The sequence below is a fragment of the Denticeps clupeoides genome, chromosome 16 (genome assembly GCF_900700375.1).
Source record: "Denticeps clupeoides chromosome 16, fDenClu1.1, whole genome shotgun sequence".
Lineage (NCBI taxonomy): Eukaryota > Metazoa > Chordata > Actinopteri > Clupeiformes > Denticipitidae > Denticeps > Denticeps clupeoides.
The window spans coordinates 12,112,115-12,126,268 of NC_041722.1; the positions used below are offsets into that span (position 1 = coordinate 12,112,115).

Consider the following 14,154-nt stretch of genomic DNA (forward strand, 5'->3'; position numbering starts at 1 on the left):
CTGGGCTCCAGAGTCCAACACGAAATAAGAGTGAGCAGCCATTGATCGGGCGTTCCAGATCTCACCGTGACGGACACATTGGAAAAATCTGCTGATGGTGTTGAGTGCAGGGGCAGTGGAGCAAGCATTCATTGGAGGCAGAGACTGCAAGGCTGCATGACTTTGCTGTACATCCCAACAAAGTCTCCATTGTTGGAGAAACACCTCGAGTGTGGGTTTGGCGAGAATCTTTGGGTATGCTGATTAGTTCCAAGGGGAAATATGTTGCCTCTGTGTTCTGGGAGCGGTCCACAAGGATTCTACTCAAAAAAGCTGACCCCACTGAAGGTATACATTTCCTGCAAGACCATCCTATGGTTTACAGGTTGTGTGTTCATTCTAAAAGTGCCTAGTGTGTGAAGGCAAATCATATTTCACCCAAATATTTACATGTATTCACAGAGTCAGTTGCATATTTTTTTCCGTTTAATAATGTTGCACAGAGACCTGTAGTCCACACTGTTTTATCTGGATCAAGTTAAGGCTGCTGGCCATGTTGTTTTGTGGGCGGTGGTCAGTAGAGCAAGGAATCTGAGCGCTGCAGACAAGCAAACATGCTTGTGTAGCCTTCTCAGATTATAATCTAGTCTTGATTGTTGGGTAGATGGTGCTTGTGTGGACTTTGGTAGTCAAATATCCCAGAATGCATTTCACAGAAGTATTGTATAGAAACTGAAAACCAGACGTGACACCTCACTTATGGTGTAATTGATATCAGCAATAACATATAGTCGTGACTTGCCCCTGCGAAAGGTGGTGGGATGTTTGTAGTTGTAGAATGTTTGTGATGTAGAAATTCTTTGCGGCTGAAGAACTAATTGTAAATCTACCATCAAAATCACTGCAGACACTGGTATATGAAAATACAGGAAAGAGTCTTGAGCTGAGCTGTCAGGTTGAGCATCGTGTTTCCTCCCATTTTTGACAACATTTACTATAAGTGTATGTACAATCATAAGATGAAAATGCAAAAAAAAAAAAAAACACTCTACCTGGGATTGGCTGCACATAGATTTGCATGCAGAGTTTTTTTCTGAAACTGAAATTGGTGTGCTTGTGGGTGAAGTGGAAAACCGAATTTCTTTTTATTGGGGATCACAGCAGTGGGGTGACAAACAAAAAGAAAAAAAAAGTTGGGCCCGACTGTAGAGTTGGGAGACTCTACATTTTTTCCTGGTGGTTTCCTGTTGTGGGTAACGTCCAGCTCATACTGTATGAAGAAATCACATGCGAAACAAAATGTGCTCATACTGTACTGTGCCTTGCGACCTGACTGCTCACACTACAGGACCAACATGAACACCCTCATGACGGGCAACGAATTACAAACAGGGAGGGTGAATCGGTGATCGCACATCGTGTACACTGTATGATTCATGATGCACGACCAAGCTACGATTCGGACGTACTTGAGGAATTAATGCAGCGAATCACTGTTTATTCCCTTATTCATTCATAGGATTTTTTATTTCATTATGTCGGATTTATTTTTTTTTTGTTTTTTGCCATTGAGGTTTTTTTCTATAGATCGCAATGTATGCGGAGAAAGAGGCTTACGCATCTTTTAGGTCCCATTTTGTGCGCAACGGTTATAAATTTGACATTCCTGGTCTGTCAGGTAGTTCTACTCATGTGAATGAACGATATTGATACTTAATAAATGGAGAGCCATGTATTGCACGTTTCTACGTATTTGAGTCCCTAAGCCTCTGTTCCAATGCAATGTTGCAATGCAAGCCTTTTTTTCTACGTGAGAATTTATTCTGACGTATAAACATATTTCTGACACGAGTAACAGTATAAAAAGTGAAGCAATGTAATAACATCAGTTGAGAAAGGCAGTGTTAATTCCAAAGAAAAAAAAAACACCTACATAGACAGACTTGACTCACAGGTGACCTGAAGACCTTTAGACAAAGAGCAGCCAAAGGACTTCTTTAAAACAACAGAGCCCAGCTTTTATTGGACCAGTGAGGCTGAGAGACTGCTCTAGAAAATCTGCTTGCATGACTCATCTGATTTCTGCCCCATTTTGTGCCTCTCATTTTCCCCTGTCAATCTCTCTAATTTTCACTCTTGTTTTGTGTGTCTCCTACGCACTTGTTATCCCTCTATTATGGTGACATTTGGCTGAGGTCTCTAATCTTTGAAGCTGGCGCGGCAACGTAAACTATGTTTTTGCCTTGTCATTCAGAGTCCATGAAGGAGAACCCATACGAGGACGTGGACCTGAAGCGCAACCTGGTCAGAAAATCTCACCTTTTAAGCAAGAGCTCCCGAGACCCCCTTAATCGTATGTGGACCTCTCAGGACAACACGCAAAGTTCACCCCCACAGGTAATTCACTGGGAAAAGTATAAGTATAATTAGCGCATAACACAAACAAGGATTGAAATTCCTGAGGTATATGATAGCTGATCCAAGATGCCTGTAATTGTAATGTTGTAATGGAGTATCCGGGTCTCCACAGCTTCCCTCCAAACCCAGCAGTCAGTCCCTACGCCTGCCAGGCCCTGCGGACAGAAAGAGGGCATCCCGCCTGGCAAAGCGGCACAGCCACGACGAGATGATGCTCATGCCACAGCTCTCAACCTCCCCCTGTGGCCAACTGGATGACAGCCTGAGCACTGCCAGTGATACTCTGGCATCCCGCCGACACAGAATGGTCCCCAAGGTAAGATGGGTTACACAGGGTGGACCTCACTCTTTCCTTCTCCAAGCCTGGAGCCATAAGTCATAAACCCTTGCTGTAAGGGCAAAATGTGCTGCCATTCCTGATGGTTCCTGACCTGGTAGCTGTGGAATGCAGCCCTCAGTTTTACTGTTTTACAAAACAGCTAAGGTCACAGCATTTGAACAGTGCCTGGAGAAAACTTCCAAACTCTTTGTTTTCACTGAAGGAAATCTCATAAACTCTTTCCTTCACTTTGAATATATCCAATTTTTATACTGAAATAATAATCCACTTTAACTGTGAGTTAAAGTTTGTTGATCTCAAATTTTGCTTATGATATAGTTATATAAGGTGTTTAAATGTATTAATAGAAATAACTTAATGAAAAAAAATAAATACATAATAAAAAGTTAACTATTTGATGGAGTAACATATGAATGTAAAATAAATATGAATAAATTTTTCCACTTTCTGCTCTTCAGGTGGTGCAGAGAATAAACACCATCTACAGTTCTAAGAGAGGGAAGAAGCGTTTGAAGAAGCTTTCTCTGTCCAACATTGAAACGTCTTCTCTGAGAGGTAGGGGCACAAACTCTAAATTTCTTCAGATGACCCCTGACCCTGCAGATGCCCTAAAATCCTGCCCTCTGTCTGTTTACAGATGACAACAGCGAGAGTGAGAGTGACTCTGATGACAGATTTAAAGGTGAGAGGTTGCCACATGCCAGTCAAAGTCCATTGTGTTCGTGTGGCTTAGTAAAACAATTTTATTTAAAATATTTTCTGCGTTTGCCGTTTTCAGCACACACCCAGAGACTGTTGAAGCTGCAGTCAATGCTGCGCCGCGCGCCCAGCTACCGCACACTAGAGCTACAGCTTCTCGAGTGGCAGGAGAGGGAACTTTTTGAGTACTTTGTGGTGGTTTCCCTTAAGAAGAAGCCCACCAAGAACTCCTACACTCCTGAAGTGACCTACCAGTTTCCAAAGGTGAAGCATGCAGCTAAACAGATTCTACAGGCAAAGAAATTCGACTGATATTCTGACCTCTCAGCAGGCAGCACTGCCTGTGATATATCTGCTAGTGAATTATTACTTTTTCTCCTCAGCAGTATCTAATGTATGGAAGCTAACTTTCAAAGGACCTTAAAAAGCAGAATGTGATATTTCAATGGACTCTGTGTCATTTCACTCTCTTTTTGCAGTAATTTTCTATGTTTATTTCACATTGATGGTAACGATGCATTTAATATATGGGCAGGAGGGGGCTAAGGGCAGGGGGCATGTTGTGAGAAAGTGGTGTAACCAGGAAACCGTTTCCATGGTAGTTAAGTGTTTAGCCACTTGGTAATTGGCTTTTTATGTTGTTGGAGATGTGGTTCAGTGGATGAACTTGAGGGGTGCAGTATGTTGATTCTTTGCCAGTGAAAAGTTTGACCCAATGACACTTTTAGCTCTGAAACAAAGAAGAATGTTTCAGGGTGTATGTGGGGTGTGAAAGAGGAATTTCGAGGTCTGGTGTTGGACAGAATTTTTGACGAGAAGAAATACTACATGGCAGGAGGTTGTGAAAAATAACTCTGGATAAAATCAAAGAACCTGAAAAGCATGTACAAATTGCCAGGGAATTTAGGGCAAAATGTTACCCAAGCCAGCCGGTTTTCCACTCCCTCACACCCAATCCCAGGTTTTTGATTGGGCATTCCTGTCTACTTACAGCTAGAGAGACCCACCAAGCAGATGAGGGAAGCTGAGCAGAGGCTCAAGGCCATCCCACAGTTTTGCTTCCCTGACGCCAAAGACTGGAGCCCTGTGACTGAGTTCATCAGGTACAAGAGACTTTTCCAAAGTTCTGTCTTACTCAACCCTCTCTAGTTAAAGACTTCTAGGGAAACCTGCCAGACAAACTACACAAAGCTAGAGGGCCATTCTCTGGAGAATGAAACTAAAATTCTAAAAAGATTTATGTAATATTTGCACTTTTAGTTGTGTTTGAGTATTTAAAAATATTAATGTGGAACATCATTTAATTTCAATGTATTAAAATAAATGTCTTGTGATTTCACTAATTTTCACTAATTCAAGGCAAATTATTATCATAACCTAGACATTCAAAGTTCAGTTTATATATGTTTTGTTGAATAGTGCATCGGGCTTCATTAAAATTTTCGTATTGGTAGTATTGGTTCTCATATGTTAAACTCAACAGTATTCGTGTAGCTTTTAGACCAGTGAGATTGTAGTCCCGTGCACCATCTTGGTAATTTTAGTTGCATATATCGGTATTATATGAACCTAATTTTATTGAAGCACAGTTTTGACAGCCATTATACAATGAAATATTTGGCGCAATAGTTTTGTCCGAATGCTTATAGAGTTCACAGAATTGTATTGTGTGAGTTTGTTTTAACAAGTGAGACCATTTTTCTGTGTCCCGTGTATCACATGGCAAGTTTTCAAACTGTTTGTATAGCTTTTGTCATAACTTTATATTGAACTACCCAGTAGTAAGGCACGACAAGTACTACATACATGTCAAACTTGTTCATAGTTCTGACCACTAGTTATGGGGATAAAGTAACTTGAGTTATCAAAATGTCCCATGCATCACATAGAGAACCGTCCTGTAGGGTATTTTAGCTTACAACAAGAAGCTGTAGTGGAACCTTTAATGACATGCATTCACACATCATGTTAACACTTGGTAGGCATTTCAGGCCCAACAACAATAATGACATTAAAACAGTCACATTGGAAAGTTTACCTTTCTTTAACTGTCTGCCGCAAACTTGCAAAGCCAAGCAAACATGTCAGTTCACCACTGAATGTGAATACACTGGCCGGCAGAATAATGGTTAAACTTTGTCTCTCAGACCAGTATTTGAATGATACGGTGTGTCTCCATGGAGTAATGGAGGCCATTTGTGTTTTGGTACAGCGAAACCTTCTCTTTTATGCTGACTGGAGAGGATGGCAGCAGGCGCTTCGGCTACTGTAGGCGGCTCCTGGTAAGTCTTGGCTTGGTTTTATGTCGTCATGCCAGCACTACGCAGTTAAATTATTTTAAGATCTTTTTTTTTATAAGCTGTGTTTACTCCTGCTCACACATAGCATCACATTACAGCTTGCTAATTACAGAGCGAGGCAAAGTGAATGAGTTGTAATCCACTTGCAAAACCGTTATTCGGTTATTTATTTTGTTTCATTGCAAGGGTATGGGTGCTTGCAAACTCAACAACTTCTGTTTAATGAGACTTTCTCAGGAAATGAACGCATGAAAAGCTGCCATGAAATGTTTTTCATTGGAGTGAAGTCCTGCTGCTTTTTTTTCTTTTTCTTTTTGCTTCTCCTTTGAAGTTTTATGTCAGTCGCTTCTTTTGTTTGTCTGTTACTGTGTCACTTTAGCCATGTTCTAGTGTGTTCCTTGGAACTTTTGTGTGCTGTAGTGAGGCGTGCGATGCTGGTTGTGGATTTTGAGAAGCCGGTTATAATGTTGTTCTTTTCGCTGCCCTGTGCGAGATTGGCTCTCGGCTGTCTCGGCTCCTTCAGTCTGCCCAGGATTGAGTTGCTCCCTGATGGCCTGGGAGAGCGGGTGGCTTCTCTCTGCTCCTCTGCTGAAGCCTGTCCAGGGCCTGGCATGTGGGAAGCATTCCTAAGGATTTTCGAGCTCCACATGCTTGATTTAATCAACCATTTGGAAAAGGCAATGGAGAAAGTTGCATACCTAATAAGGACAAGTGGATGGGGGATCGTGTGTGTTTGTGTGCTTGTGTGTCTGCGGTTTGGTATAAAAAAAACGTTAAAGCTGCCCAAATTGCTTTATGGGTAGAATGTGGTTAATCATTAACACTTTGAAGGCAATTGTGTTTGGTTAAAAGTGGGAAGTGTACCTATAGATAGGAAACTTTAAAATATACCATTTAACTTTTCTAATAGTCCAAAGGTTTATGTACACCACAGTTACTATATTTCTTTCGCTACTATTTATGACATGTACTAATGGATTATTGACTATTTCAACATACATAGAGAACAAAGGTATTCCATTTGCATCCGTGTGTCACAACCACAATTCTGATGGGGAAATGAGTGCAGAGGCAGGACATCAGGGCAAAACATTATTATAACAAACAAAAAGAACCAGCACATGGGCCAAGAGGAGAGGAAAGGGAAAAAGAACCTTAACAAAGGTTGTAGGCGTGTCAGAAGGACAGGAACTGAAACAAACACAAGAATAACAGCAGGTCTCAAGAACCACATTGATGCTGCAGCCATGATTTGTGGCTCCTTTCTGTCCTGATGACTTTTGCTCTATAGGAATCAGCTGAGAGCCTGCAGGCGCATGATTATATTAATTATGCTTATATCCTTTTTGTAGTAAATATTGCACCATGCAGTGATTCTGACGTAACTGTATGTACCAGCCATAACTGATTCATTCCGCTTTGATTAGTAAAGCACTATCGCTGCATGTATTGCTGTATTGTATTGCATTTACATTTACATTTACATTTACTGCATTTATCAGACACCCTTATCCAGAGCGACTTACATTCAGTAGTTACAGGGACAGTCCCCCCCGGAGCAACTTAGGGTTAAGTGTCTTGCTCAGGTACACAATGTAGTAAGTGGGATTTGAACCTGGGTCTTCTGGTTCATACGTGAGTGTGTTACCCACTAGGCTACTATTGCTGTGTCTTATTTAGTGTGACTGTGTTATGAAGCTTAACTTGTTTAAAAACATATTGTATGATAACCATTGTCTTATCAAACATTTTTACTGTAACAATTGCGGCAAATTCCCCCAGCTACTGAATCAGGGTACTACCTGGCTGATGAAACACCTTCATTATCTGTATTCTTTTTGTGTCACTTTGGATTATAGTGTCTGCCAGAACAAATGTGAACATATCCTCAGGAAACGGAAAAACTCTGAATAGCAGCAGAAAAAACTTCTAGAAGCCTGTGTTTCTGTAGCACCAAAGGGCTCATCCTCTACTTTAGGATAGGGATCAGAATCAGATTTCACCTCGTATCTCTGTCTTCAGGCCGCGCGTTGTATCTGGCGGGACAGATCCCCCGCTTGATGGACTGATCTTGTGTTTCTCCTCCCCTTTCAGCCGAGTGGGAAAGGACCTCGAGTTCCAGAGGTGTACTGTGTGATCAGCAGGCTGGGCTGTTTCGACCTGTTCTCCAAGGTGAGATAATCCTTTCTCACCGAAGTGTGCTGCGCCATCCCGCCGGTCTCCATGGAGACGGCATCGTGTGTCATCACAGCTGGGGCTGCCGGCTAGTGGTCATGTTGAAGCCGTGCCAGAGGCCGGCTGCCTGGCACAGTGCTTGCAGTAATCTCCTCTCCTGTGAATTTTCCTCCGTAATTGTTTCCTTCGCTTCCCGCCGCCTCACCTCCGCCTCACCTGAAACAGAGCACTCTTTGTACGTCTGCAACTTATACTTTACTTGTTTGTGCGTCAGGAGCCTCCATTTACCTTTTTCCTCCATGAACCTTGTTATGGAGTGCGGATCTTAAGAGAATTACATTTATTTTAGGGAGAAGAGATGAGAAAGATGATTTATAATAGAAGGAAAATAGATTTCACCAGTAGACATGGAAAATAGACAACGGTAATAAAATCAGACACATATTTCACTCAAATGTGTACCTAGGCAGCTCTTGAGGTGCTTTTGTTGTCTGACGTCCTCTGTTTAATGGCCTATGAAACTGTAGAGGTGAGGAAACTGATTTGAAATGCAGGAATGAAACATTCCATCTCAAGGCCTTTTAAAGCCTTCCCTAATTAACGTGACAGGACGTGAGTTTCCTAGGTTTCCTATTTCAGTATCTTAGGAGTGTGTGTGTGTGTGTGTGTGTGTGTGTGTGTGTATAGTGGACTGGAGAGATATAAAATGGAGTGAAGTGCCGAGGGGATCAAGTGACCTTGAAGCGAATGTGTTTTTTTAATTATATTTGCAGAGCCAAGATCCTTACAAATCCTGTTGTGTTCAGTTTAGAGTGGGACTAAAACTGCACACAGTTACACGGAGAACCTTTATACAGGAACTTGTGCCTCATTGCTATGCATGGCAAGTGAGAACTTCATTAATTCAAAATATAAATATGTTCCCAGCTTTCTGTCACATAGGACTTCATTTTTTTTTTCAATATTAATATTATGAATTATTCAGCCGTCTACATTTCAAATGACCTCTTCTTATCCATTCTAACAATAAATAAGGATTTATAATGCAGCGGCCCCCAACATTTTTTGCAACATGGGCCGGTTTCATGTAAGACAATTTTCCACAGACTGGCCGGTGTGCGCCCACAATAAAGGGCTTTAAATACAGCCTGATCTCTGGAAACTCCTCAGACATTTATTTCCCTTATTTAAGGTTGGTTTAGCTCGTGTGCTTAATTTATGAGGCATCAAAACAATGGAGATAAATATGTTTGCAGAACCGCAGTGCCACAGCTTTAGCCCAACACTTTCATGGTCCAGCTTTAAGACAAGCTGAACCTTAATCCTCACCCTACAGCACCTAAAACTGTTGGCATTAGGATGCATATTTTCAGTTGATGTACAGTAATGCAGGTTAGTTGTGATTAGGGGCCTTAACAATGTGTGTTGTGGACAGATCTTGGATGAGGTGGAGAGGCGGAGGGGCATCTCAGCCGCTCTGGTCTACCCATTCATGCGGAGTCTGATGGAGTCGCCCTTCCCTGCACCTGGGAAAACCATCAAAGTCAAGACATTCCTGCCTGGAGAAGGGAATGATGTGAGGATATTTGGAATAAACATTGGTCGGAGGAAGTTTGATTCAGAAACAGTTCATGTGTGCTGCTCTTCTGCAGGTGATCGAGCTGAGGCGACCCATGGACTCTCGGCTCGAGCATGTGGATTTCGAGTGCCTTTTCAAGTGCCTGAGCGTGAGACAAGTCATCCGTGTTTTTGCCTCTCTGCTGCTGGAGCGCAGGGTCATATTTGTGGCCGATAAACTCAGGTAAGGTCGCATTTAAGCTGTGCCTGTAACATATGTTATCAGTAAGTTTATTTTTGTTAGATGAACATGTCAACCCGGTCTTATCAGTAGCCATTCTGTTGATGTTATAAATGTCTTAAGGCGCTATAGAAGTTAAAATAACATTATTTGTTTCAAAATCATATTTGTTTGCCTTTGAAATTTTGTATTACTCCTGGTTTGGATTTGGTCGTCTGTTTCCCCCGAAATGTCCACAGTGGAGATATAAATCTAGGCCGAAACCTATATGTTGTTTATATTCTGAAAATAAACAGCGCTGTCCAGTTCACGGCCGTAAATGGTAAAGATTTTTTTTTTTTTACTTTGCAAATCGCTTCGTAACTGAAAGTGCGCCGTGGCCACAGTGAACAGCCATTTCTCTCTCTCTGGGGTTACAGATGTTACCAATAATACATGCTTCCCAGTTATTGCTATTGCCCGGTGTCAATGTTTTTTGTTCATCCACCCATTCAGAGCCTGTGGAAACAACATCTGTCTTAAATGAGAGAGATTTTTTATCTCCTGGCTCCATAAATTTCCTCTTTTAATGTTTGTGTTCGCTGTAGCTGTGGTTTTGACTGGTTTTTCTTTTTCCCAAAAAAAGTCAGAGCTTAGTGATAATCACTGAGTTTCTCTGGATACGAGGGGCAGCCACAATTCCCAAATGTTAAATCAGCGACGGCCCCGGTCCTCCGCTGAATATTTACCGCAGCGTGCTGGGCACTTAGTGCATGGTGACCAGTGCATTTTTTTAGCCTCTGCCAAATTCAGTATAGCTGATCTCACTCACAGTCCACACTGTTTGTCATCCACCCAGACACATTCGGCTAATAGCAGCCTTCCACTTTGGTTTCCCCTGTAGTAGTCTGGCAGATCAGGACAGCTTCTGCAGCTTCTCACAGACAGGGGCTGAGAGGGAGCTGCTAAATCAATCAGGGGACCCATCTCTGGCCGCACCCTCCACCAACCACAGCAGAAAATCCTGCCACTCTGCACCCAGAAGTGGGTCATGGCTCTGCTAGGGGCCACGCTGCGCTACCCAGGATGCCGTGCTGGGCCGGATGAGATGGAGGGGTCCCCAGGGAGCGCCGGGTGGTCATGGAACCCTGCGGGGCACAGCAGGGTTGCTAGGGAGCGTGTTTTTGTGAAATGCTAATCTCCACAAATCAGAGGATAGTTTAAACAAACATCAGCAGGGGACCTGGGGTGGGCAGTGACGACGAGGGGAAAGAATGCACTTCCTGTGTGTGCAATTCGCCTCTCTGATCTGTGGCCTCGCTGTCACTTCCTTGACTGATGGAGCCATTTTTACTCCCTGTATACCAAGACCCTCATTCCAAGCTGAAGCCTGGCTGAAGGACTGCCCACCAGCTGAGGACACAGGGTCCCAATACGTCAAATAAAGTTATTAAATCTTGAGTTGTACAAGATTGGCTCAGTTTTGTCCCCAATAACAGTGAAATAGCAAAACGCTGCATTCCATCATAGGATTACAGACACACACAAAAGGTTACGATCCTGATTATCCTGATACGATCCTTTTGTAAATAGCTGATTTGTGCCTAACTGAACCCCCCGAGCCTGCTCTTTTATTCAGCATTCGGAATAGATCCACTCCCTATAGCTCACACCCACTGCCACAACAGAGGTGATCTCGCTGCTGGACTGTTCACCGCTAAGCCGCTTTAAAAACAGGATAGGTGGGAACTGTGCTGTGGGCCAAGCCCAGATGTGTTAAGGAAGTATCATGGTTGCGCAGTGCCTTGTGTTTCGGAGAGAGGACGTGCCTCACGCGGACGCAGCAACACACCCCCTGGGAGCCCGCATTGCAGAATTATCCCAGAATGCCCTGCCAGCAGTAAAATGATGTATGACTCACTCAACTGCACTCATTGCTTAAGATATGATGCAACGCAACTCTCTCCTTGTAGGGTCACATTGTATTTGCCTAACCTAGTCTACGTTTACCAGGCAAGCTCTTACCGGCAAAGTGCAAATATTCTTGTTTTCCCAGGAGTGACGGTAAGGGCTGAGGCTGGTTTGTTGGTTTTGAGTCAAACTCCCTTCTTCCCAGCCTTGGCTACGTTACTGTAGGTGTATGTAGGTAGGTTGCAAGGGCAAGCTATGAGGCATAATGTGGAGCGTGGAGTTTTAAAAATGGAATGTAGGCTTTTTCTAGAGGGAGCAGCTCCTGTGGACGGGATGGATAAGCAGGTCTTGAGTGTGAAAGATCTTTGTGTCAGATTGTCCTGTGATCACACAGAATTTAAAACCACTCACAAGAATACATCTCATCTGGTTCAAACTATACTCTTTTTAATACGCTTATCACACATATCACACGTCAGCCAGAATGTGACAGTTTTGAAGGTTATTCCCCATGTGGCATTGTGGCATTTCACACTCTAGTTTTACTCAAAATTGGAACAAAAAAGAGTTTTAATGAGACGTTCATCATTTAATCTTTGTGATGTAGCAAGCTATTTCATTACAGACACTTATACACAAGGTGCTGTTTATTCTCACAGTTATACAGGACCTTGAAAACTGCATTTGTAGCCCTTGTCAAGGTTTGTCCTGTGTACAGTGGAGCATGAAACAGCCTGTTTTTTCCTGGAAAAGTATTGCAAGGATGCAGAAGAGAACATGAACTAAAATGACAATAACCACTAGACTGTGTAGAGTGGACAGGTCCACCCTTCCATGCATTCTTGTTTCTATTTTTATTCAGCTAGCTTTCCAACCTCTTTCTGTCAACATGCACGGCACCGTGTTAACATGTTAGAGCCTTTGCAGCTAGGCAGCATGCAGCATAAACATCCATATCAAAGCTGTTTTTATAATTATATTATATGGTGATATTTACATCACAATACATTACATTACATCACAAAAGAACAGACTGTTTTCATTGTCTACGATTTACTGTATGTCAATTTCATGAACAAAACCATTATTGTAGTTTTGCATTGTTTTCATAACAGTTCTTGTTCTATTGTTGCCTTGGTTATTTTTGTCATGATAAGAAGTTAATTTGCAACTTATTCTCTTTCCTTTAAACTATTTGGATTAAATTACACCTTTTTCTTGATGATTTAGATCTTTATTTACACTATGACTCTGTAAGCAAAGTAGTTGCTGGTTGCCGTTTGCCTGTAGGCACAGGAACAAACTGTGGGGTAAATGCGCATTAATTACTCCACTGCGTTTTTTATAATGTGTGATGTATAATGTGGACCAAAAGACAAAGAGCAAAAAATAGAAACACTCAAATGGTTCTGTGTACCCTGGAGTTTAAATACATGGTAGAAGCCCATGTGCAAAAGATCTCCAAAAGGCAACAAAATGAAAATCCAGGCTTCTGTAGCCACCGGCCCAGCCAGCTGACATTCCCATCATTATTATAACCGCTGGCAATGTTGCCCTGGAGAGTCTCTTGGTATAAACTCGGGCGCAGATTGGCCCGCAGCATATGGACGTTGCCCCGGTGGGGAACCTTCCATTCTCACATACTGAACTACTTCCTGTGCTGCTGCTTTCAGGCAGGGGTACTGGGGCTGGGTGGCGGATTCACTGACTTGAGGCCCTCATGGTCAGGAAGATTGGGAAAGACATTTGAGCCTCACCTGTGTCCAGAATGTTCTGCCTGTCGATGTAGTGATTTGTGGATGTCAACTCCTCATCCGTCTGCCGTACCACACAGAGACACGGCCTGTATGGTGCAGAGGAAGAATTACCGCGCATAAGTGTGTGTGAATACTTTTTTTCAGAATTTTGAGAAGCCCATTTCCAACATTCTGTCTTTAGTCACACAGTGTTGCAGGTGCTATGATGATTGGTGTTTTTATGTAAAACTGTGCATTAAACACAACTGCAGAACGTTAAACTAAAATGGGCCTTGGCAGCACATCCAATACTCATAAATAATTCACAACATCGTTTGCAAAGTGCAGTTGTTGCACTTTGCAGACAGTTCTCGATTCCCATCTCAATTGCTAGCAGCAATAGAAACCAATTTATCTCAAACTGTCCTTTTAAAAGCAGGAATCAGCCTGAGATAAGGTCTACTCTGTCCTTCAGAGATCACTATGACAGCTTGTGGTGTTTCAGTCCCAAAGGATTTCCAGTGTTATTGAGTTCTGACAAAAGACAAAATCTGGATCTGCTTTAACAGTGTTCTTTTTGTATATAATAAACGCCATCATTTTATTTTTCTGGACGGTGCCGTGCATGTTTTGCTTGCGAAACTGTGGGAAAAAGTCATCTTCCATTTAAGCAAGGGTGCACTGTGGGCAGGGAATTTGTGCTTTTCCTGGCAGGAACATTTGTGGAGTCCTGTTTCAATTGTTGTGGCCGCTGCTGCGGTGTTCTGTCTCTGTTACGCAGAGCTGTGAGCTCCTGTCTGTCCTGGGGAGAGTGTCCTG

The 14,154-nt window shown here is 42.6% G+C and overlaps 1 protein-coding gene across 3 annotated transcripts in view; it reads left to right on the forward strand.

Annotated features, from left to right (window-relative positions):
* Positions 1-14,154, forward strand: part of dennd2b (DENN domain containing 2B) — a 46,392-nt gene that overhangs the window by 25,357 nt on the left and 6,881 nt on the right. For all 3 annotated transcript variants that reach the window (XM_028956008.1, XM_028956007.1, XM_028956006.1), the window contains 10 exons: positions 2,234-2,376; positions 2,510-2,713; positions 3,196-3,292; positions 3,375-3,419; positions 3,516-3,700; positions 4,430-4,539; positions 5,649-5,718; positions 7,831-7,908; positions 9,347-9,487; positions 9,564-9,712. In XM_028956008.1, the coding sequence (XP_028811841.1) occupies positions 2,234-2,376; positions 2,510-2,713; positions 3,196-3,292; positions 3,375-3,419; positions 3,516-3,700; positions 4,430-4,539; positions 5,649-5,718; positions 7,831-7,908; positions 9,347-9,487; positions 9,564-9,712 (1,222 nt within the window). The remainder of the gene's footprint in view (positions 1-2,233; positions 2,377-2,509; positions 2,714-3,195; positions 3,293-3,374; positions 3,420-3,515; positions 3,701-4,429; positions 4,540-5,648; positions 5,719-7,830; positions 7,909-9,346; positions 9,488-9,563; positions 9,713-14,154) is intronic.